Below are 26,937 nucleotides of genomic sequence, written 5' to 3'. Positions count from 1 at the left end.
GCTGATATTACACGTTTGGTGCACAATAAAAAGCAAATCGGACGAGGATATATATGGGAGCTGTATCGAACTGTACTTTGTTTACAAAAATACATGGACAGACGGACGGACGGACATGCAAAAATCGACTCAGAATGTGATTCTATGCAGATCATCAAAAGGAACTATGGGTCTATTTCGTTTCCTTTTGCCTGTTACAAACAAACGCACAAAGACATAATACCCTGACCACTTTATGGTGTAGGGTAAAAAAAATATGATATAAGAATCCGATTGTCTTCAAATCTCATAGGGTTCAAAATTTGAAACTTCAAAATCAAGTTTTTCTTCAACAACGCGTCATTTTCTTCGATTTATTTTCCAAGTCGCATATTTTCCAATCAAAGACTATAAATATTTTTTTAATAAATGACTCCCAATTAACCAGACTTTAAAACAATTGTCTACGCATTTTATTGGCCCTTAAATTTACCGAATCTCATTTCTATAAACACAGATGCAATAAAATATGTCTGTATACCCTACAAGTTCCTACCGCCTTTAGAGTGAGTGTTGTATGTGTCAATGTTAAGGACACTTTGGAGTGAGTGGGTGTGCAGCATGGTCCCCAACAATGACATTGAGTAGCAACAGCGACAACGACGATGTCTAAAATCCCCTGACGATAGGTCGTTATATTTACAAATGCAATTTAATATGACCTTTTAAGCCATTGCACACACACACACGGGCATACAAACACCCACACACACAGCCACAACATCAACCAACCGGGTATTATCTCTGAAGTTCATATGACACCTATACCATAAAATCACGTTGTACATATGCTGAGGTGGTTTTGTATCCTGATGTCCCTCGTTTATGGCTGTAGATCTCCTACAAGCGTCTATGGGCAGGTGCCTATATTTGTGTGGAGTTGTATGGGTGTGTGTGTGGATGTTTGCGTGTCGAATGTCTGGCCGGGTTGTTGGTGTAATAAAATTCGAATTAATTAAAATTTTATGTTGCGTAAAATTGTCACCTCACAATGTGCAAATGTTGCATATTGTCAACGATTTTCGACATCATCACATCTCATCTCATCTCGACTTATCTCGTGGTGCCAGCAGCCAGCCAACCAGTCAGACCGCCCGCCCCTCTGCCTGGCATTGTTGTGCTGCAATTCATGGCAGCTGCAATGGACAGCAGAATATCTGCTCCAAACTCCATTGATGGTAATCTGTGATGATGCCACAACACGATACACATTAGTCATTTAGAGAGAGAAGGAGAGAGAGAGGGAGAGCAAGGGCAGACGCAGGAAGAGAGTCATAACGAAGAGCACTTGTGTGATATCGATAGCTCTGCGATATCATCACACACGCTCACATTGAATATGGCAGTCGTATTTCCATTCACATGCGAATGTGAGTGTATCGCTGTGTGTGTGTGTGCGTGCATCTGACTATTATTGCATTTAATGTTTTTGCATTAATTTTATTCCCATATCTTTACGAATTCGATCTCGTTTTTATTCAATTGCTTATTATTGTTATTTCGACGTCGTCCTCGTCGACGCTGTTGATTTTATTTTTTCAACAAACAATTATTGAATTTCATGTTGTAAAATTAATTATATCAATCGTCTCCACGTTGTTATTGCCATCCTCTGGCCTATGAGTATGTGTTTGTCTCTCTGACAACTCCTGTTACTCATACGCTGTGTGTTTGCATTTATTCAATTGCCATCATTGTTCTTTATTTTCAGAATCAGAATCCGCTTAAGTGATGAAAACTTTATCGCAACGTTAAAGACATTTTTACATTTCAACCTTCATTCTCATGTTTTTTTACTGTCCTCTTGTGCATTTAAAAAATGTTTTTTTTTCCTTTTTTTTTGCACTGCATCGAAATTATTGTTTCGTCGAGGAATTTTATTATTTCAGATGTCATGCATACAATTAATGAAAGTGTTAACAAGTCCACTTTGGGAGAGCAGTAGCAGCAGCAGCAGCAGGAAAAATGACAAGTTCAACACTTCATGTCATGGTCGCATGATATTCCCACCATTGAAGCGTATGAATATTATGTTAATTGGCTTACCATGCGTATGATTGACGTGGTCAAGTATACGCCAAAAGTCTTGAAAGGCATTCAATTATTACTGGAATTACTTTAAAGTTGTTTTTTAATTAATTTAATGAATGGCTAAAATAATTTTCGACGTAGGTTATTATAATTTTTTCTACACTACATTTTTCAATGACCGAAAAAATATGACTTGAGAAAGGAAATAGTATTGGCTATAATGGGGAAAACATCCTGTGATCCTCTAATTAAATTTCAAGAGCTTCCGATACTGTTAATTTACTACTGAATTAAATCAAGAAGCAAAATTTTAGTAACGTTACCCTTACTAGTGTAGCGTTATGGGAAGCTTGATCAGCCACAGATTTTTACCCGGAATATATATTTTATTTTATTGGATGCGAATTCATGCAGTTTCTTTATATCCAGGGAACCAAACCCGGTTTTAAGAAAACCTATAATAGAAACAAGTTCAATGAAATCTGTCGGTATTGCCGATAGCTGCATACCCTCAGCCAATGTTCCGTTATTTAAATATATTTTGACTTGCGTGATGAATATTCAAACCTTCATAGGAGAGGTTCCGAAGGAGTGGGCCAATATTACCATTTCGTATCTAGCATAAGTCTGATCAAAACATTAAAACGTGTCAGATATGGATTCAATTACTCGATTACTTACTTCACTTTAATCTATCGATTATTTATTTCACTTTATCTATATATATAAATGAAAGTTGTGTTAGTTACTACGCTTATAACTTAAGAACCGCTGAACTGATTTTAACGATTCATACAAATTCGGAATTGTCTCTTTTCCGAAAAGGATAATATCCAAAAAAATCGCGTAAAAATGTGATATGTTAACATTTTCATTTTGACTTTTGAAATGTACAATAGTAATGTTTTATTTTGCATGATTTTTTTCCATTTTGACTTACTTTTTTCTAATGTACATCTGTAGTGTTTTTTTTATATTTTATTTTTGAATTCGAATATTTATACCAATTTATTTAATTGACTTGATTTCTTGAGAACTGAAATTGATGGCGGGTTACATGGAAGTGTAGTAGCGAATTATGTGGTGGCGAAACGGAATAGATGATACCGAAATAATTTAATGCGGTCACACCAAAGTTAAAAGATAATTACTTTTTCAAAATCGTTAAAAAAATCACGAAAAAAAGATCTCATTGCAACAATTCTCAAAACGGGAAAATATCGAAATAAAATTCCAATGCAATTGAATTTTAAAATAAAAGTACATTCTATTAACAAACTTTTTTAAGGATCTTTAAACAGTTAGCGAACAAGTTGAAGATATTTTCAATTTGTTATTCTTCTTTTGTCAATTTTTTTCAATTTGTAATATCGTATTGAATTCAGTAGATTTTTTGTGAACAAAATAAAGAATAATTTTTCACTATATACAATTTTTCACTAAAAAAATGAAATAAGTGCGAAATACGATGGTAACTGACATCTACCTTTCAACTCCAGGGCCTACATCGTGATTCAGCTGGAAGATGCGCAGACATTTAATCAAACAAAAATGACCGAAAAAGACTAATGGGGCTTATTTCAAAGTGTGACCCTACTTCTTTCATGTGACAATAATCCGTCCAATGAGAGCTCAAAATGTAAAAATTTTTGGGAGTACAATCAGTAAAATACCAAATATAAAGGGTGCAAAATAGTAGAGCGAATGGGACTTTTAGTAAGAAAAGGATTTATATCCTTCCAAAAATTCTTCCTGAACATTTAAGATACATAGAAATTTATTCATGTAAAGTCCCTACAATGGAGTATCCCCAAGTCCACACAATTTAAATGACAAAAAAAATTAGTTCCCATATTACGGAAATGGGTGTGAAATAGTAATTATATTTGACTATTCTGAAATCAGTCTGACCTCAATTATGAGGTGGATAAAACTATTTTTACTTATTTAAATCACGTGATTTTTTTCAGTTTGACATGCTATGTTGTTCTGCTATATTTTCGATTTGGCCTCTATTTGTCATCGATGTGACATCGCATTTTACCTTATTTCAAAGGATTCGGCTAAAAATGTGTATTTGGGGGTGAAAATCTTACACAAAAATTTCAACATATCTACAAATTTTAGAATTTTCTCCATGTAATAGTACCGCCTCAAGTCCACCTTTTGGCGGACAAACAGACCGACATGGTTAGGGGGACTTATGAGGACTCTAATGCACAATCTGAGGTGCTAATGGGTTTAAAAAAGTAATTAACTTTGGCTATTCTTAAATCTATTAGCCCTCAATTATGAGGTGCACAAAGTACAGTAAATTCCAAATTACTGCTCATTTGACTAAAAATTAAAAACTAATCGACCAGTACGTGAACATTTATAACATTCATATCTTTGAATAACTATGCTTTGACAAATATGCATAATAGACAAAAACTACGGGCCGGCAACGCGGACCGGGCCAGCTAGTATGAGATATTTGATAATATTTCGATAAGTTCCAGTTTTATGAGCGTTATAACTATTTAAAATTTTGATCCCATGTGGGGGAAGAACCAGAAGGAGTAGTCCTATATTGTCCATCTTCACAACACATCTTGTGTGAATAGAAGTATTGGGATGTACGGAGTTTGAAAGTAATCAGATTCCATTCAAAATTTTGACCCTTTGTGGGAGAGGTACCAGGAGGAGTGGTCCGTTCAATCCGTTCTTCATATTTGAAGATAATCGAACTCTTGGTTCATATTTTATAAACGTTATAATTATTTAAAATGTTGACCCTTTGTAGAGGACGTACCGGAAGGAGTGGTCCGTTCAATCCATATAGGGTGAGATGAAAAAACTGCAACCAACTTCAGATTTCTGTCATTTCTAACCCACTCGTCCGATAGCTTTTAAAATTATTCCAGTGACAGCTCATTATAATGTTTACAATCGTACAAAAGCATTTTGATGAGAATTTTCCAGAAAAAAACATTTGTTTGTTTATATTTGACTGGAAAATCACAAGTGGCTATTGTCAGAGCACTCGAGCATTTCAATGTGGTAGCGTAGCCCGACGTCAAGGAACTGAACGGAAGAAAACAACAACATCAGCAGAAATGGTTCGAAAAGTAAAAAAGCGACCTAATCGAAACCCACGTGGCCGAAAAATGGTTCATGAACTGAACATATCGCAATATTCCATTCGGCAAATATTGAAAAATTGGTAAAGCCATTGAAATTACAAAAAGGGCAAGAGCCCACACTGCAACAGAAAGAAAATAGACTCAAAAGAGTTAAAGAGTTGCTTCGCTTAGTGTACTCCCTAAAGTAGTGAACTGACGAATTTGGTTTTCTCCGATGAGGAAACATTCGTTGTCTAGCAGTTTGTAAACAAACAAAATGATCGTGTTTACTTGCCTAAGAGGTCAGCTGAAAATGTACACCTCGGACTCACCTCAAGCAAGTGGACTCAATGGCCCAAAATACCGCAGAGCAACATTCGGGCAGCGTGTGACGGTTTCATTGACTGTTTGAAGGCCTTAATTCATGCCAAAGGTAACCAATTCGAAGAAATCTTAACTTATTCCAAGATTGATGCTAATTCCGAAATTTTTTGCTTTCATTCAATATTCAATTAAAAAAATGTAAAAATTTTGGCGTTTGAGCTTTTGATTCACTCCCTCTGGTACCTCCCCCACACATTCTCACAATTTTGAATATCCATGAATCATACATTGAACCCGAAATAGGACAATTTCTTCTCGTACATCCCTCACATAGGGTTCAATATTATGAAAACAAAACGCTCAAATAAATCGAAATGATCAAATTTCACACATACAAATATTTTTTTAACACAATATCTGTTGTGAAGATTATATATATCTGCGAACCCCTTCTGCTACCTCACCACACAAAGGGTCACAATTTTCTCTCAACCAGAAACCTAAGATAAATATTGTATTTATAAATTCGCATAAAATTGGATTTCGAAACTTTTTACTTGTTTTTTTTTTTTTTTTTTTTTTTTTTGTACCCTACGCAACTGGGTGGTCAGGGTATAATGTCTTTGTGCATTTGTTTGTAACAGGCAAAAGGAAACGAGATAGACCCATAGTTCCTTTTGATGATCTGCATAGAATCACATTCTGAGTCGATTTATGCATGTCCGTCCGTCCGTCCGTCCGTCTGTCTGTCTGTCTGTCTGTCTGTCTGTCCGTCCTTCTGACCATGTATTTTTGTAAAAAAAGTACAGTTCGCATTGGTCATTTGTTTGGACCAATGACTAACCCAATTGAAATTGGAGATAATCGGTCAAAATTTAGACATAGCTCTCATATATATCTTCGTCCGATTTGCCTTCTATTGTGCACCAAACGTGTAATATCAGCCCGAGTAGTATGGAATGTTGCACATACAACCAAATTAGGCCAAATTTGATCGAAATCGGTTCAGATATAGCTATAGCTCCAATATATATTGTTTATCCGATTTGTTATTTTTGTCCTCCGCAGCCATAATATGCACTCTGTAACAACAAGATTTTGGGAAAAATATCAAATAAAACTCAGAAATACATTTGCTAAATTTTATCGAGATCGGTTCAGATTTGGATATAGCTCCCATATATAACTTCGTCCGATTTACATTTTATTGTGCACCAAACGTCTAATATTTGTCCGAATAAGATGGAATTTGGCACTTACGACCGAATCGAGTCTAGAAGCTAGTATGTCAAATTTGGTGAAAATCGGTGAAGATATAGCTATAGCTCCCATATATACTCTTCATCCGATATTTGTTACCCACAGCTGTTATTTGCACTCCGTAACGACGATTTTTAGGAAATATATCAAATACAGCTCAGAAATATCTTTGCCAAATTTTATCGAGATCGGTTCCGATTTGGATATACCTCCCATATATATCTTTATCCGATTTCAAGTTAATTGTGCACCAAATGGGTAATACAAGTCCGAGTTTAAAAGATACAAATGCTTCGGCATATTCAGTCCTTTCAACTTTAAATTATAATAATCATAGCTTGTATGAACTTTTAATTGTTATGCGGAGCTCTACTAAATTAGCAAAGTGGTGTAGGGTATCATAAAGTCGGCCCCGTCCGACTTTAAGACTTTCTTTACTGTTTTTTTTTTTTTTTAATTTGAAATTTTTTGGTGGAGATACCCTGAGCCGGTTTGTTTTATCTAATACTCACAAAAATATTTGAATGTAGCTAGTTTAAGGAAATTCGAACCGACATATCACATATCCGTATAAGTTATATAGTTGAGCAAAATATTAAGATATACGAAGTTTAAATAAAATTATTCAATACCAGAAGAAGTGAACCGATTTCGATAGTTTTTTTATGACCTTAAATGGTTTCAAGCGTCAAGAAGTGAAAAGTTTGTGCAAAACCAGATATCCCTTTGCTACTTAGAGAGTAAATTATTTTCTTTGAATATTTTTAGCATCTGTGAAAATTGTTGCAAAAGGTGTGTACGGATTTCCCAATATCCTGATGAGGATTTCATTCAAAAAGACTCGTGGTCTACAACTGTTATTTCGATGGGGTACATATTGGCTGTATCAAATGATTAATACCCTCAGCAGTTATATGGCTGAAGGTACTCACATAGGTATAACCTTAAAGTCCAATTTCGCAGAACTTGAGCATTTCTAGGTTGTCTTCAAGCATCTAGTGGATCTCAATACAAAAATTGATAGACAATTTCAACTATCCGCTGAAAAATGTTGCTGTACAAATTTTTGTTTTTATATCCTCCACCATACATAGTATGGATGGTATATTAAGTTCGTCATTCCGTTTGTAACTCATCGAAATCATCATTTTAGACCCAACAAAGTATATATAATTTTTTTTGGATCAGCGTAAAATTCTAAGACGATTTAGCCCTGTCCGTCCGTCCGTTGTAATCTGTATAAACGAATTAAGATAGGAAGCTAAAATTTTGCACAAATTCCTCTTTTGTCTGCAGGCAGGTCAAGTTCGAAGATGGGCTATATCGGTCCACGATATCGTATAGCCCCATATAACGGTGCCCTCCGATATTCGGTATTTTGAAAATTTTAGCCACATTTTTAAACGGAATTGTCTGATAATCCACACAAGGAGTTCCTTGTGGGTACTTTATCCCGTGGAGGAGAATTATCTATATAGGTCCACGATATCGTATAGCCCCCATATAACGGTACCCCCCGATATTCGGTATTTGGACGATTTTAGCCATATTTTCCTATGGTATTGTCTGAAAATCCACACAAGGAGTACCTTGTGGGTACTTTATCCCTTGGAGGAGAATTATCTATATAGGTCTACGATATCGTATAGCCCCCATATAACGGTACCCCACGATATTCGGTATTTTGATGATTTTAGTTACACCTTTCAACGGAATTGTCTGAAATCGTACACAAGAGGTTCTTTGTGAGCACTTTACACCCTGACAGAGAATTCTCTATATAGGTTAACGATATCGTATATCCCCCATATAACGGTACCCCCGATATTCGGTATTTTGATGATTTTAGCCATATTTTCCTATGGTATTGTCTGAAAATCCACACAAAAAGTTCTTTGTGAGCACTTTAACCCACAATATCGTATACCCCCCCAAATATCGGCACCTTGCGATGTTAGATATTTTAAAATTTAATGGATTTTATTTTTTGAAAATTTTCTAATTCGTTCCAAATGGTATAGGGTATTCAAAGTTTGGCCCGGCCGAACTTACTGCTTTTTTACTTGTTTTCATTATTACCGTCATATCTTCCTTCTATACAAAATAAGTCATATCGAAAATTATATTCTTTTAACCAAAGTTATTTATCTATTGAAACAACTTACCATCAAATGAATCAAAGAATCCGAAATTAAGTATCGATGGATTGGGTTGAAGGAAAGGATAACCAGATCCGGTATCAATTACTCCCTTAAAATCATGGAAGTCATCACCATCATCCGTTTCGGCTTTGGTTGATACACGGCGAGGATAGCCAATCACTTCGGCATCATCACTTGGATTGCGTGCTAGAAAAACAGAGAAGAGATAAATTAATTACTCAATCACATTTAATTAATAAATTAAAAATTTTATAATGAAAAAAAAACCGAATGCTTTCAATATTAAAATACGTTTGCAGATTGCTTAAAGCTGCTCTAATTAAATTTTAATTTTCCCAGCCAACAACATTTTCCACTTTCCTACAAAGTAGACTCAAATCATTAATCACTTGGGGTGATTAATGAAAACCAAGGCATAGAACTTTGACGGTAAAGCCTTTTTCATTGTTCGCAAGGATAACAAAGTAATTCGTCTATTTTTAGGACGCCCACAAAATTTTGCAACAATACACCAGACGCTTGTCCATTAGCTACGTTGTCATTAGTAGAATATTTAAGGTTTTACAACAGATTGGAGCTTTAAACAATTTCTGGCACGGAGAATAAATGGTCAGCAATAAATGAATGCCTCCCCTATAGAAATTAATTTTTAAAAAGTTACAAACTTCCCAAATCCCCCTTTCGAATATCGTCTTAATTTTGACAAATGAACATTGGCGCAAAAGGAAAATTTATGAAACAAAACCAAGGGAGGTGCTAAAACAACACCAGAAGCAACTGTTGGCTCGCCATCATAACTGAGACAGGTGTTAATGGTTAATGAGTTGATTGTTTTTCCTTTTCTTTTCATTTATTGTTCTCTTTTTTTAACAAAAAATTCTAATTAAAATTATATTGTTTTACACAGCTGGCTCAGCTTATTTCATATTGCGGTAATTGCTCGATTTTGTGAGTCCTACTCCTACACAGACAATGACAAGCCGGCCCGAAGGCTTTACTGTTGCGATAAAATCCTTTTGATTAATTTTTGTTCAAATTTGCATAATAAATATTTTAATTCAATGTTCTGCCAAAAATTACACCAGCAGCATTTATGTAATAAAAATAAGACTGAGGGAGGTTAGATATGACTGGTCACCTTATTTAATGCCCTACATAAAAAGTACAGAATAAACCAAAAATTCGAGAATTGGTTAAATACACATATCTATATTAATAAAAGAGTGAAGTAATTTTCTGACTGGCTGACTTAACGATTCACCAACGCCCAGACCCTTTGGTACATCTATCATACACCTCATCAGTGGCCCTCATACCAAATGTAAAAGTACTACCTCTATTTCTTCCTCAAAAAAAGGGGACCATATGTAGTACATTTAAGCACTTTTCGTACCGTTCTAATAACAAGCCGGCTGAAGGTAAAATCTTGAAATGTTGGGTGGTCCTAAGGGGTCAGATAAGGCTGGGTTTTTGGAAATTTGTGTTAGAACGGTACGAAAAGTACTAAAAGGTACGACATATGATACCCTTTGTAGTTTTGGAACCAATAGAGCTAGAACTCTTAAATTTGCAACGACCGTCACTGATGAAGTGTATGACAGCTGAACCAAAGGGTTTTTTGAAACTCGAACTCTAATTGTACGGAAAGTACAAAAATGTACTACATTTCGTATCATGTGAACGGTTAGAGCTAAAAACTTGAAATTTAGAATGGGAATCAAGTTTGAAGAGTTCAGTCGATATAAGTTTTAGATGTTTCTACTCATGTATACGAAAGGTACTAAACGGTAAAAAATTCAGTACAACTTGAATTTTGAGAAAGGGATGGAGCTGGAATCCTGAAATTTAAAATAAACATTAATGGCGTAGTGTAGGATTGCGATATGGAAGAAGTTTTTTGAAATTTGTACCTATGTGCGCGAAAAGTACTAAAGAACTTCTCATAGAAGACCAGAAGTTCTTCTCATAGAAGACCAGAAGTTCTTCTCATAGAAGACCAGAAGGTCTTCTCATAGAAGACCGGAATGTCTTTTCATAGAAGAGCAGAAGGTCCTCTCATAGAAGAGCAGAAGGTCCTCTCATAGAAGACCAGAAGGTCTTCTCAAAGAAGACCAGAAGGTCTTCTCATAGAAGACCAGAAGGTCTTCTCATAGAAGACCGGAAGGTCTTCTCATAGAAGACCGGAAAGTCTTCTCATAGAAGACCAGAAAGTCTTCTCATAGAAGACCAGAAGGTCTTCTCAAATACGAGCAGAAAGTCTTCTCAAAGACGAGCAGAAGGGATTGGGATATGGAGGAAGTTTTTTGAAACTTGTACTTATGTGCACGAAAAGTACTAAAGAACTTCTCATAGAAGACCAGAAGTTCTTCTCATAGAAGACCAGAAGGTCTTCTCATTGAAGACCAGAAGGTGTTCTCTTAGAAGAATAGAAGGTCTTCTCCTAAAAGACCAGAAGGTCTTCTCATTGAAGACCAGAAGGTCTTCTCATAGAAGACCAGAAGGTATTCTCATAGAGGACCAGAAGGTCTTCTCATTGAGGACCAGAAGGTCTTCTCACAGAGGACCAGAAGGTCTTCTCACAGAGGACCAGAAGGACTTCTCATAGAGGACCAGAAGGTCTTCTCATAGAGGACCAGAAGGTCTTCTCACAGAGGACCAGAAGGTCTTCTAATAGAGGACCAGAAGGTCTTTTCATAGAGGACCAGAAGGTCTTCTCATAGAGGACAAGAAGGTCTTCTCATGGAGGACCAGAAGGTCTTCTCATGGAGGACCAAAAGGTCTTCCCATTGAAGACCAGGACGTCTTCTTATTAAAGACCAGAAGATCTTCTCATTGAACACCAGAAGGTCTTATCGTTAGAAGAGCAGAAGGTCCTCTCATAGAAGACCACAAGGTCTTCTCATTGAAGACCAGAAGGTCTTCTCATGGAACCCAAAAGGTCTAGTCATAGAAGACCAGACGGTCTACTCAAAGACCAGAAGGCATTATCATAGCAGACCAGAAGGTCTTCTCATAGAAGACCAGAAGGTCTTCTCATACAGGACTAGAAGGTCTTCTCATACAGGACTAGAAGGTCTTCTCATACAGGACTAGAAGGTCTTCTCATAGAAGACCAGAAGGTCTTCTCATACAGGACTAGAAGGTCTTCTCATACAGGACTAGAAGGTCTTCTCATAGAAGACCAGAAGGTCTTCTCATACAGGACTAGAAGGTCTTCTCATACAGGACTAGAAGGTCTTCTCATACAGGACTAGAAGGTCTTCTCATAGAAGACCAGAAGGTCTTCTCATACAGGACTAGAAAGTATTCTCATAAAGAACCAGTACATTTTCGATTTGAGTGAACCGAACAATTAGTATTGATTGTATGGATAGTGTTAGATTTCCGAATTTTGGTATTGACGTCAGAATTGGTATGTACTGTATTATAGATAAATTTTATGTTAATTCAATATTTTTTATTCGAAATCTAGAATGGAAAAGTACTCCAATATTGTTGTGCACCAACCTTTTTCAACTAGAAGAGGTTCTCTACTCTAAGCCATTGGCTTGTAGAATATAATTTTCCGTTATACAACTTTTTGTTAAATCTTTCCAGGTTATATAATACCTATGGTGTAGGGTATATGTAATGCCAAATATTTGCCCTTATAAGCTCTATTACAGAAGCAACAGATCGCGTAACACTTTCAACCAACACTACCCCCAACTAATTTTCATAATTCCTCGTAAGTCGCAATTCTTCTTTGTCTTCCTTTCACACACCTATGTGGCGGTGTCACATTGTCTCAGCATTTGATAAATTAAGACCAAATCTTTGTGGGTAGCAGTGTTGGGTTATGACGCCGGTATGCAACAAATTTTCACCTTCATAGCGAGCTACTTTATTTTAGTGGGTAACGGTTTGTCTTGGTGTTTTTCGTGGTTTTGCAACTCATTTGTTAAAATGGTATATCTTCTAGGCTGTTTATTATTTAAGGTATATGGTGGAGGACATCACGACAACCTCACAGATGAGGCATACTGACATCATCTGGTTACTTGTCTTCCTACGTTTATTTCAATTTGTTGGAAAGTATTTAATACAAAATGAATAGAAGGGAACCCTTTTCGTAGAGGTTTGGTTGTAAGTTTCTGTGAGATTTTCCACAGGAATGTAAAACATGCAAACCAAGGGTGGTGCTAGTAATTAGCAAATGAAAATTTTGTCACCATTTTAATAAGTACAATAATTTAGATAGGAATTTTTAATATTCATAGATACTCTGATAAATTCCCAAAATTGAGCTTGAAAAAATACTTCTAAACAATACAATGTTATCCTTGCTAAAACAATCTTAAAAATCTACGATCAATATTAGTAAATTATTATTCCTTAATAAAAATTATTTGAAAAAGTATATTAAATTGTCTATCAGTTTTTGATCAAAAAATAATAAACTTCAAAATAACCCTTAAACATTATCTTTAATAATCAAAATTTGTTGTTCTGTAGGTCCTTCAAAAATCCACGTTTTTTGGTACTTGAAGAACTATCCACGTTTCTTGGCCCTTGAAAAAAATATTCTCTAAAATCCACGCTAATTGGTCCTTAAAAATTACTCTTCAAAATCCACGCTAATTGGAAAAAATAAATATTCTTTAAATATCCAAGTTTATTGGTCCTTGAAAGAATATTCTTTAAAAATCCTCGTTTATTGATCCTTAAAAATATATTCTTTAAAAATCCAAATCCACGTTCCTTGTTCCTTGGAAAAATATTTTTTAAAAATCCTCGTTTATTGATCCTTAAAAATATATTCTTTAAATATTCATGTTTCTTGGTCTGGTGGGACTTGAAAATTTTTTCTTTAAAAATCCACGATTATTGGACTGCGGCCACTTGAAAAAAAATTTTGGTCCTTGAAAAAATTTTCTTTAAAAATCCACGTTTATTGGACTGCGACACCTTGAAAAAATGTTGATCCTTGAAAAAATTGTCTTTAAAAATCCACGTTTATTGGACTGCGACCCCTTGAAAAAAATGTTGATCCTTGAAAAAATTTTCTTTAAAAATGCACGTTTATTGGACCCTTTGTAAAAAATGTTGATCCTTAAAAAAGTTTTCTTTAAAAATCCACGTTTATTGGACTGTGAAACCTTGAAAAAATTTTTGATCCTTGAAAAAAAATTTTTAAAAACCAACGTTTATTGGACTGTGACTCCTTGAAAAAATAATCTTTAAAAAAGCCACGTTTATTGGTCCTTGAAAAAATAATCTTTAAAAAATCCATGTTTATTGGTCCTTGAAAAACTATTCTTTAAAAAAGCCACGTTTATTGGTCCTTGAAAAAATATTCTTAAAAATCAGCGTTTTCCTTACAAAATCCACATTCATTGAAAAAATAAAAAATAATAAAAATATTCTTTCAAAATCTACATTTACTCTGACTCCTTGAAAAAATATTCTTTCAAAATCCACATTTACTGTGACTCCTTGAAAAAATATTCTTTAAAAAAGCCACGTTTATTGGTCCTTGAAAAAATAATCTTTAAAAAATCCACGTTTATTAGTCCTTGAAGAAATATTCTTTAAAAATGCCACGTTCATTGGTCCTTGAAAAAATATTCTTTAAAAAATCCACAATTATTGGTCCTTGAAAAACTATTCTTTAAAAAAGCCACGTTTATTGGTCCTTGAAAAAATATTCTTTAAAAAATCCACGTTATTGGTCCTTGAAAAATATTTTTTTTAAATTCCCGTTTATTGGTCCTTGAAAAAATATTCTTTAAAAAATCCACGTTATTGGTCCTTGAAAAATATTTTTTTTAAATTCCCGTTTATTGGTCCTTGAAAAAATATTCTTTAAAAATCCACGTTTATTGGTCCTTGAAAAAATATTTTTAAAAATCCACGTTTATTGGTCCTTGAAAAAATATTTTTAAAAAATCCACGTTTATTGGTCCTTTAAAAAAATATTCTTTAAAAATCCACGTTTATCGATCCCGGAAAAATATTCTTTAAAAATCCACGTTTTTTGGTCCATGAAAAATTTTTGTTTAAAAATCCACGTTTATTGGTCCTTGAAAAATATTCGTTAAAAATCCACGTTTATTGGTCCTTAAAAAATATTCTTTGAAAATCCTCGATTATTATTCTGTTGTTCCATGAAATTTTACTTTTAATCTCCTTTTACTTTGCAGGAACATTTTCTCCAACTAAATTAAATTATTTATAATTTCCACACATGTGGTCTTAATTAGTGTCAAAATAGTCTATCAAAATCTTCCTCCTCCCACCACCGCCCACAAACAACTGTTCACAAATTGTCTGATTTATTGATGACATTTCAATTAGTATCGAATTAACACTTCAAATGAATTTCAACACACATATTGAATGGACTAAGTCCACAACGCCATGACCAGATAAAACTAAATTAATACAAAATGTATTCAGGACTCCCCGTTTTAGCTTTCAATTTCCAGCAAAATCTATTCTCCTTTGAAGCCGAAAACAAATTCCCAGGATTCCACAAAATATTTGAGCAAATTCTCTTTCGTCTTAGACTTAATTTACTTTAACGTTACACAAAGCGATTAGTTGGACATAATGTCTGGGACAATATATCACAGCTGCCTTTGATGATGATGAGGACGACGCCGCTGACGCTGATGATGAAGAAGATCTCCTAGACATTCTAATAAAATTAAGGCTAAAACAAAACAAAACAAAAAACCGAAATTGTTGTTGCTTTTCTGAGTAGCCGGCTACTGATAGTGTCCACCGAGAATTGTCAGTAACATGAACATGCCTGTCAATCACACAATGGTCAAATGGGAATTGACTACAAAGAAAGGCAGTGCAGACCTACCTATGGAAAGAAATAAAAGATGACAAGCGAATAGGGCAAAGGTCAATTATAGAATACCCTACACATTTTCAGCCATTGAAAACAGGACTTGGATCCTTAAAGAATATTTTTTAAGGGCCAAACGTGGCATTTACGGAAATAATTTCTCAAGGACCAAACGTGGATTTTTCAAAAATATTTTTTCAAGGACCAACAAACGTGGATTTTTAAAGAATATTTTTTCAAGGACCAATAAACGTGGATTTTTAAAGAATATTTTTTCAAGGACCAATAAACGCGGATTTTTAAATTATATTTTTTAAAGGACCAATAAACGTGGACTTTTAAAGAATATTTTTTTAAGGACCAATAAACGTGGATTTTTAAAGAAAATATATTTTTCAAGGATCAATAAACGTGGATTTTTAAAAAATATTTTTTCAAGGATCAATAAACGCGGATTTTTAAAAAATATTTTTTTAAAGACCAATAAACGTGGATTTTTAAAGAATATTTTTCAAGGACCAATAAACGTGGATTTTTAAAGAATATTTTTCAAGGATCAATAAACGTGGATTTTTAAAGAATATTTTTTCAAGGATCAATAAACGTGGATTTTTAAAGAATATTTTTTCAAGGACCAATAAACGTGGATTTTTAAAGAATATTTTTTCAATGACCAATAAACGTGGATTTTTAAAGAATATTTTTTCAAGGACCAATAAACGTGGATTTTTTAAAGAATATTATTTCAAGGACCAATAAACGTGGATTTTTTAAAGAATATTTTTTCAAGGACCAAAAGTGGGTTTTAAAAAAATAATTTTTCAAGGACAAAAAGTGGGTTTTTGAAGAATATATTTTATGGACCAAACGTGGATTAAAAAAAATTCCAAGGATCTAAGGTCAATTTCTAAAGAATATTTTTTCAAGGATCAAAGGTAAATTTCAAAAGAATATTTTTTCAAGGATCAAAGGTGAATTTCTGAAAAGTATTTTTTCAAGAATCAAAGGTGAATTTCTAAAAAATATTTTTTCAGGGACAAATTGAACGATTAACCTGGAAAATCATCTTCAGGTCCATTATTATCCCAATGTCACATGTTTGTATGTGATAATAACTCTCCCTCACGTAGCGCACTTGAAACGAATAGACAGGACGACATCAACTACTTGTGTTAGTTCAAGTGACAATGAACCAATCAACACCATACCTTCCCAATGGGACGGCATTCACATATGTACATAGATTGACTGAAAGATACTCACACATGCACACACATACACATACAGACACAGATAATCTAGAAAAACACTGTTCCCTAATGGGGATAAAACAAGGGATGACATTTTTTTCTGTTGCGGCAAATCAATAAACTGCGACTAGTGGCCAAACGAAAAAATTAGAGGATTGACAAAAACTCCACTCGACAAAGAAGAAGGCAAAAAATCTCCCCAGACGGGGAGAACTTAAACATGGACGTGGATATGATGGAGAAGGTCACACACTCACACATACTTTCGTGGTTGGAGTTGAATTTACTTTTGCCGAGAATTTAGAGTTTACTAATTGAATAATTCAGCATTGATTTAGATTGTCAGGTGTCATTTGATGGATGCCAAAAGGTCTTCTGTCGTTATGTAACATTTGATCTTTGTTTTGTGAATTTTCATATGTTTCCCCCAAACATGTCGTCCTTGGCCGTTGACCAGAATAAAGCTCAAGCCTAATTATGTGTCAGCCAGTAAGACATAAAACATCAATTTTAGAAAAATAAACGATGAAGGTCTTAGGTGGCAATAATGTTGGCATTTTCAAAATATCCAATGTTATATGTAGTTCTGAAAAAGGTCGCGTTTATATTTTTGGTAATGTTGGAATTTAGGAATTGGTTAAAGTTGTCTACAGTGGGTTGATGTCCAAAAAACAATGTTATACTCTACAGTACTTTGAAAGAAGGAGGTATATGTAGATGATATAACCAAAACTAGCTACATTGAATATGGACGAAACCTGAAGGAATGTTCAAAGTGAGTCAACCCTTGGACTTTGAAGCCCTAGCTGGCTGATTATGACAGACAGACTTACCAACTCCAGTATAAAAAATTGTTCTGTCAAAAAATGGGTCACCACGGATACTCCTCTTTGCTCCCATAACTTAACGAAATACCCAGGATTTCTGATAGACTGGGTACAAATTTTGACTTTCTACGCCGACAAAATTCAGCAAAATCCGAGTTCATGTTCAAATCGTGCAGATATAATTTTATTGTAATATTTGAACGTGTGGAACTGAAGGTCTATACGAAAGTTAAATTAACTGCTTCTAATATCCTTTGATTGAAAAAAAAGGAAAAAATATACCAAGTTATAAAAAAATCGCCGACTTTCCTTTTTGGGAGAGGTACAACACCGGAACTTGGGTAAGGGAGAATATTGGGATACATAAAATTTTAAAAGAATTATTCAAAATTTTGACCCGTTGCGGGGGAGGTACCAAAAGGAGTGGTCCGACAAAGTCCATCTTCACACCTGGTTTTGTGGTGAAAGAAATATTGAGATGTGCTGAGTTTAAAGGGAATCGGATGCTAATTTCGTGTTCTACTAACTTCATTGCTATTCAAAATTTTGACGCCCTGTGAGGGAGGTACCAGAAGGAGTGGAGCGATATAGCCTACCTTCACACTAGATAGTGTTTAAGTAGATATAGTGGGATGGGCAAAATTTGAAGACATTCGGATTTTTATTTTACATTTTATAAGAGTTATAATTAAATAATTAAATTTTGACCCTTTGTGTCGGAGGAGTGAGCTGATATGGTCCATTTTCGTATCAGATTTAGCACTAACAAAATTTTGAGATTTGCAAAGCCTGTACAAAATCGAATGATGCTTTCTCAAAAAAAAATATTATTGAATTATTTTTATTATTTATTATTCGAAAATTTTGAACTTTCGTGGAAGTTACAGAAGGAGTGGACAGATATTGCCCATCTCCGAACTTGACCTGCGTTTGATAATAATATTACGATGTACCAAGTTTGGAGTAAATCGGATACACCCTCGAGAGTTATTGTACGTACCAGCCAGCTAGACGGACGGGCGGGCGGACACCTTAGGTTGATTTCAAATGTCCTACAACGGATTTGTTTCATAGAGATCAAGGGTTTAAAACCGTCATTTCGGCGAGTCACGTTTTGGTCGTATCAAATAATATATACCCTCCTAAAAATCTAAATTTTGTAATGCGAGTCACTGATGGAGTGCAGGATAGGGGTTTTTGGAAATTCGAACGTTAAGGTTACGAAAAGTTATAAAATAATACTAAACTTCCAAAATGGTACCATTTGATATTATACTAAATGGTACTAAATTTCGAAGAGTTTGGTTTAAGGTGAAGAGATGAAGCAGGAATTTAGGAAATTTATATTGGGGTCCCCATTGGTAGCAGGTTTGTGATACAGATATGGTTTTGGAATGTGTACTACAAGTGCACGAAAAGTACTAAATAGTATTATATTTGGTACAACTTGATTTTGAGTGAATAGACATCCTTGAAATCTAAAATTTGTTATAAGGGTCACTGTTCAAGTTTTGCCTGGAAATATGGAGTTGGTTTCGGAAATGTGTACTATAATTATACAAAAAGTACTAAATGTTACTAAATTTGATATTCAATGAAGGAATGGAAAAAAAATTCTAAATTCCATATTTCTGTAACTGTTGATATGTAAGGTTGAGAGGTGGGTAGGGAATTGCGTCCTATACTGGTTCGAAAAGCACTAAATTGTACTTAGCTTGGTATTTGGTGAAGGGATAGGGCTAAAATCTTCAAATTTGATATTGAGGTCTCCGTTGGTATCTGAAATTGAGATAGGGAGCTGGTTTTGGAAATGAGTAGTATAATTGTACGAAAAATACTAGATGGTACTAAAGTTGGTATTGGATGACGGGTAGGTTTGGAAGTGCGACCTATAGTTCTACGAAAAATACTAAATGGTACTTTATTTGATATTGGCTGTAGGAATAGAGCTCAAATCCATGAATTTTAAAGATATGGCACTGTTGGTGTCGAAGTTTAAGATGAGGTGGATGAGGTGGTTTTGGAATTTTTTATATAATTGTTCGAAAAGTACTAAGTGGTACAAAATTTGGTCGCGGGTGTAGGTATAGAGCTGGAATAAAAAAATTTGATATTAAGGGGTCTATTGGTATCTGGGACTGGGATATGGAGGTGTTTTTGGAAATAAGAACTATAATTGTACGAAAAGTATTAAATTGTACAAAAAGTACTAATTGGTTTTGGGATGAAGGGATGAAAATAAAATTTTGATTTTATATAACTGTTGGTATCTGAGTTTGAGATTTGGAGGTGGGTTTGGAAATGTGTCGTATATTTGTACGAAAAGTACTAAAAGATACTAAATTTGGTATTGGGTTAAGGGGTACGGCTAAAATCTTCAATTTTGATATTGAAGTATCCGTTGGTATCTGGAATTGAGATATGAAGGTGGTTTTGGAGTTGTGTACTATATTTTTGTTCGAAAAGTACTAAGTGATACTAAATTTGGTATTGGGTGAAGGGATAGAGCTGAAATCCCAAAATTTGATATTCGTATCTAAAATTGAGATATGTAGGTGATTTTGGAAATGTGTACCATAATTGTACGAAAAGTACAAAATTTTGGTATTGAGGAAAGGATAGAGCTGAAATTATTATTATTGTTATTGTTATTATTATTATTATTATTATTATTATTATTATTATTATTATTATTATTATTATTATTATTATTATTATTATTATTATTATTATTATTATTATTATTATTATTATTATTATTATTATTATTATTATTATTATTATTATTATTATTATTATTATTATTATTATTATTATTATTATTATTATTATTATTATTATTATTATTATTATTATTATTATTATTATGAAGTCCTGAAATTTGATATTAGTGTCTCAGAGTTTGAGATCTGGTGGTATTTTTGCAAATGCGTACTCTAACTGTTCGAAAATTACTTGCACTCATTTTGGTGTCTAGGAAGAAGATATATAGATTGTTTTGGATATGTTACTAAATTTTGTATCGGGTAAAGGGGTAGAGCTTAAATTCTGAATTTTCATACTGAGGTCACAATTTGTGTGTATGGTTTACATATGGAGACATTGAAATAGTTTTGGACAGAAAAATTGGATTGCATTGAATAATATATAAAACTATGAAAATCTCAAAATTTTGTACGATGTACGAAGTGTTGTTTGAAATAAATTTATCAAACTGTGAATTTTGAGTACTAACAAGTACAAAAGCAGTAAGTTCGGCCGGGCCGATCATTGAATACCTTCCACCATTTGTCCAACGTCTTTGGCAATTTTACAAAAAAAATGAGATCCATTAAAAATTCTGTTAAAGTCATAAAAATACCGAATGTAGCCGTTATATTAGGGTCTATACGACTACGTGGACCTACATAGGCAACTTTTGTCATAAACCATTACAATACTCAAGTGCGAAACTTGAATAAAAAAAATTCGGTGAATAATGCAGCTAAAATCATCAAAATACCGAATATAGGAAGGTACCATTACATTGGGGCTGTACGAAGAAGTGGACCTGCACAGACAATTTTCTGTCATAGGCTGAAGCATCCATTACGAACTTTAAATTCAAAATTTGAAAAGATTCCAATGAACAATGTCGCTAAAATCATCAAAATACGGAATATCGGGAAGTACCATTATATGGGGGCTATACGAAGACGTGGACCTACATGGCCCATTTTCAATACCAAGAGTCCTGCAGACATAATATACATTTGAGTAAAATTTTGTAAAACTACCCTAATTCGTTCGGAAGCTAGAGTGATTTCCACAGACGGACAGACGGAATATATAATACTTTGTGGGGTCTAAAAAGTATATTTCGAAGTGTTACAAACGGAATGACAAACTTTATATACCCTCCATACTGTGGTGGAGGATATAAAAAGGGCTAAGACAAACTTTTCGATTGAATTCCTCGAGAGATTCCTCCAATTCCTCCACCACAAATATAAAATATTTTGAAGGTCTTCAGTATTTTTTGGGGTATGACCTATGCGTCCAGACGTTAAGGGGAGAAGGGTACACTAGTACTTTCCAATTTTTTCACATATAGAGAACTGTTAAGAGGATTTATATCTACAGAACCCACAAGGAGGGTCTTGTATTTAAAAAAAAAAAAACATGAAGGAGGGTTCTGTCTTTATAAGACCGTCATAAAGTATGCAGAACCTTGATAGACTTTCAGTAAATCCTCCATGGACAAAAGACCAACTTCAGGACTTTTCAAATAGAAGTGAAGTTTCCCTGGAACCACAGTAATCTGCATTGTATCCCTTCTCTGGCGAACAAAAAAAAAAAGAAAACAAAATAGCCAATAAAAAGACAGCAACAACAAAAGGCTCCCGTACAAAGCAAATTGAATGAATAAATGAATCTTTGACAGCAAAGACTACTACTTTTGTGCTTCTTCATTTGTCTGTCTATCTGTCACGGGGTGCATTTGTTCCATGTCTGTCGGACTGGCATCCAATGACAAAAGGGGGAGAAAGAGAACTTAGAAAAAAGAAATATCAAAAACGACTCAAACGACCGACCACCTGTCGCCTGTTGTCGCTCTGTCTGCTACGGTCCGTCCGCCGTGCAAGTGTAGCAACTCTTAAAAGTGAAAGCGCCGAAGATTTCTATCAAACATCCATAGTCGAGTGCATTTGTTCATACAAATATGTTGTATGTGTGTGTGAGTGTGTTTGTATGTTTGTCAGCCTGTTTGTCTGGCAATGAAGTGGGATTCAATCCTTTTTTGCCATTCTTACTTTTCCAATAAGGACATATGTGCTTCCATCATAGACTCATTCTTCAAAATGGCTATAGCACCAGCATTGGGAATAACAAATAAACTTCGGCACTATTCAAACTCTTCAAGAGTCAGACACAGACACCGACTCGCAAAAAGAGAGTGGGAGAGCTCGTTTGGATGTTAACAAATATGAAAGCAACTGCTGATGATGCTGCTTGTCCACTGTTGCTGGTGCTGTTGTTGTAGATTACCCTCATTGTAGGCATCAACATCGAACTCATCAATGAATGAATTGTGGCCACTACTCTTATCCATGGCGTATTTGGTTCTGTTGCTGTTGGTAATACAATGCCAAGCAGTTGGTTGGTCAGTGTTGAATATATCTGCCAACATTGGTTGCTGGATCATACTTTGAACAGACTGGGAAGAGTCAGTCTGTTCAAAGTATGATCCAGCAACCAATGTTGGCAGATGTATTGCAGTAATGTATATTTGAAGATATGTAGTAGATATCAGTGTGTGTATGAAGGTGTGTGAACACATATGTTTGTATTGCAAATATGTGTGAGTAGTTTGCATGTCCTATTGAAAATGGCCATAGTAATAAAAGAGCCTGTCCCAGCTGTTGCCATTTTTTTAAGTGCAACCAATGTATTCATGACAAAAGTGCCTGCAATGTGGTTAAAGAAGGACTTATGAAGGCGGATGATATGGGTTTTAGGAATGTTTAAGGTCTGAGGCAAATTTTGTGTTTGTTCTTCAAATGTGATTGTTTGCGTAGCAAAATGAAAATAAAGGAGATGCGAGAAAAATAAAAACACAAGTGATTAATATTTTTTCCCACTGAGCAGTGGACTGTATATTTTTTATAGGGTGGCTGTTCGTAGAACAATATTACCTTCGTACAAAGGGTTTTTGACAGTAGGACGTAATCCTATGCTTGATAGTACTCGTAGAGTCGGTAGAATACTGTAAAGGCGGCAATTACAAACGTCACTCCTTAGGAAATGTCATTACCTTTGACATTATGTACGAAATACAAAGTCGTATTAAGAGGTAGTAGACATTACCTAAGGAGGAGAAAAATCACCCGTGTTACAAATATGTAATATTAACTCAATTTAATGAAAATTAATTTGAAATTAAACAGTGATAAATTTTCCGATGTTGGGTACTTGGAATTTAATATAAAAACGTTATCACTAAATAAAAGTTATGACTTTTAAGAAATTTTAAAAAATTAAAAAAATAAATCGATAGTTTTTAAATTCATTTTTTAACTTAGGATTTTTTTACATTTTTATTTTTTATTTTTTTTTAAATTGAGACTTTTATTCTTTTGGGTATGATATCTGAGCCATTCCTCACCACGTAAATGAGTTTTTTTTGTGTATAATTACCTGAAAAAGAAAATAAATAATAATACATTAGTCTGTCGGTATTGATTCGTAGGAAAATATTTTACACACTGCATTTTTATACAAAACAAAAAAAAAAAACAAGTAAAAATGTTGAAAGTTCGGCCGGGCCGAAACCCTCCACCACCATTTGGTACAATTTTGGAAATTTTCAAAAAAAAAAATATAAATAAAATCCGATAAAAAATCTGTTAAAATCTTAAAATTACCGAATGTAGTCGTTTATTAGGATCTATATGACGACGTGGACTTGCATAGGAAACTTCTGTAACAAGCTATTAATATTCAATAATCAATAATATTCAAATGCGAAACTTGAAAAAAAAAAATCTGTTCATAATGTAGCTAAAATCATCAAAATACCGAATATGGGGAGGTACCATGGGGGTTATAAAACGTGGAACTGCACAGGCAATTTTCTGGCATAGGCTGTAGTATTCATTACGAACTTCAAATGCCAAATTTGAAACAATTCCGGTAAATAATGTCGCTAAAATGATTAAAATATCGAAAATTTGGGAGGTACCGTTGTATGGGGGCTATACGAAGATGTGGTGTCGCTAAAATGATCAAAATATAGAATATCGAGAGGTACCGTCACATGGGGGCTATACGGACCTACACAGATAATCTTCTACCATAAGCTGTAGCATCCATTACGAACTACAGATATCAAATTTGGAACAATTCTGGTGGAAAATGTCCCCAAAATCATTAAAATACTGAATATCGGGAGGTACCGTCATATGGGGGCTCTACGAAGACGTGGACCTGCACAGACAATTTTCTCCCTTAGGCTGTAGTGTCAATTACGAACTTTAAATTCCAAATTTGAAACAATTCCGGTGAATAAATTCGTTAAATCATCAAAAAAACAGAATATCGGGAGATACCGTTATATGGGGGCTATACGAAGTCGTGGACCTGCACAGACAATTTTTTTATCGTAGGCTGTAGTATTCATTACGAACTTCAAATAGCAAATTTGAAACAATTCCAAAAAATGTCGGATATAGCATCAAATTTTAGAATAAGTTTAGACTCGTTCAAATTAGTCACCTTTGGCACGAATTACGGCCTTCAAACGGCCAATGAAACAGTCACACGCTGCCCGAATGTTTGTTTAGGGCCTTGCTGTTCCAAATACTCCAGACACAATAGTCCAACGGATTGGTATCCGGAGATTTTGGTGGCCATTGTGAGAAATGATGCGAGGAACCTCATTTTGTAACCATTCTTGGGTGGCGCGTGCTGAGTGCGATGGTGCTGAGTCCTGTTGGAATGTCCAAGGTGCGTGCCCAAGGCTTTAATACACCCTCCAGAATATTTTCGAGATAATATCCGACATTTATTCTGATGCCACGGTCGAATAATACGAGCGGAGAACGACCATTGGCTGTTCTGCTGATGGCGACCCACACCATCACCGTGGCCGGCGCTTGAGTTGGTGGTGGCCAGCTGACCTCTTTGGCAAGTAAACACGATCATTTTGTTTGTTTCCACACTGCTGGCAGCGAATGTTTTCTCATCGGAGAAAACCAAATTCGACAGTTCACCACTTTCGGCCAGGCGAAGCAACTCTTTAGCTACTTTGAGTCTATTTTCCTTCCGTTGCGGTGTAAGTTCTTGCACTTTTTGTAATTTCTATGGCTTTACCCCAAGCTCATTTTTCAAAATTTGTCGAATGGAATATTGCGATATGTTCAGCTCACGAGCCATTTTTCGGCCACTGCAACGTGGGTTTCGTTCAAGTCGCTTCTTTATTTTTCGAACCATTTCTGCTGATGTTGCTATTTTCTTCCGTCCATTTCCATGACGTCGGGTTATGCTACCAGAATCACGGTAACGAGCGATGGTTTTACAGCCAAATATAAAGAAATCACACTATCACGCTTGAATTCCATCACGAATAATTTTTTTTCTGGAAAATTCTCACCAAAATTCTTTTGTACGATTTTTAACAATATAATGAGCTGCCACTGGAATAATTTTAACAGCTGTCGGACGAGTGTCTTAGAAATGACAGCAGTCTGAAGTTGGTTGCAGTTATTTCATCCCACCCAGTACTTTTCAAACGTGATCTTTCTAAATATAGCACATTTAACCCCCAATTTTCCAATTTTCAAACTCCCGCCTTGCCAACACTGTGCACTTAAAATTACTTAAACGGACAGTCAAACAGATGATGTTTCAAAAGTCCTTTTTGATTTAAACTGTTCTTATTTGTTCGGATGGATGGAAGGATGGTCGGTTGGTCGTACCCACCGACGGAGAGGCCATCTCGTCGTTATGCTTTGGTAATTTATTAAAGTTTACCTCTAAACATGGTTGGAGGAATATGAGCACTGGCAAATGTTTGCATATCATCGCACATATGCTCAAACCAGGACACACAAATACGAATAAACATGTGAAATATGTCTCCTATCTCTCTCTCACTCTCTCTCTCTTTCGTTTCCTGCCATACAATCAAATAAAAATCAAAGAGAAAAATATGCCGCTGTTGCTGCTGCTGCAGCTACTACTGTTACGGTGGCTACTACCACAGCTACTATTCTCGACTGTCCGTCTGTCTGACTGTCTCTGTGTAGTCTGCCAAGCTTTTGTACGTGTACAGACGTTATGTGACGTTGCTAGACTGTCAATGATTGACATTTCATAGCCAGTGACAGCTTAATCCCAATAGGCTAACAAAAACTGATTGTCTGCCTCTGTTCGGTATGAAGTGTGAGTGTGTGTGTCAGTGTATCCGTGCATGTGTGTGTGTGTCGTTGTCTAACATTTGCAAGTGTTGACCGTCACAAGAACGTGACTTATTTGCTATGCATTGCAACAACACCAACAATGCAAATAAAAATAGCAATGCCAACAACAACAACAAGATTGACAGCGAAAAACGTTAGCTAA

General features: G+C 34.9%; 1 protein-coding gene across 2 annotated transcripts in view; it reads right to left on the bottom strand.

Annotated features, from left to right (window-relative positions):
* The window catches only part of LOC109614160 (GATOR complex protein WDR24-like), a 186,213-nt gene that overhangs the window by 58,841 nt on the left and 100,435 nt on the right, over window positions 1-26,937 (bottom strand). For both annotated transcript variants that reach the window (XM_059120289.1, XM_059120288.1), the window contains exon 3: window positions 8,924-9,106. In XM_059120289.1, coding sequence (XP_058976272.1) covers window positions 8,924-9,106 — 183 coding nt within the window. The remainder of the gene's footprint in view (window positions 1-8,923; window positions 9,107-26,937) is intronic.

Source organism: Musca domestica, unplaced genomic scaffold (genome assembly GCF_030504385.1).
Source record: "Musca domestica strain aabys unplaced genomic scaffold, Musca_domestica.polishedcontigs.V.1.1 165, whole genome shotgun sequence".
Lineage (NCBI taxonomy): Eukaryota > Metazoa > Arthropoda > Insecta > Diptera > Muscidae > Musca > Musca domestica.
Note: the sequence above shows the minus strand (reverse complement) of the source record. Positions and strands in the feature narration are given on the sequence as shown.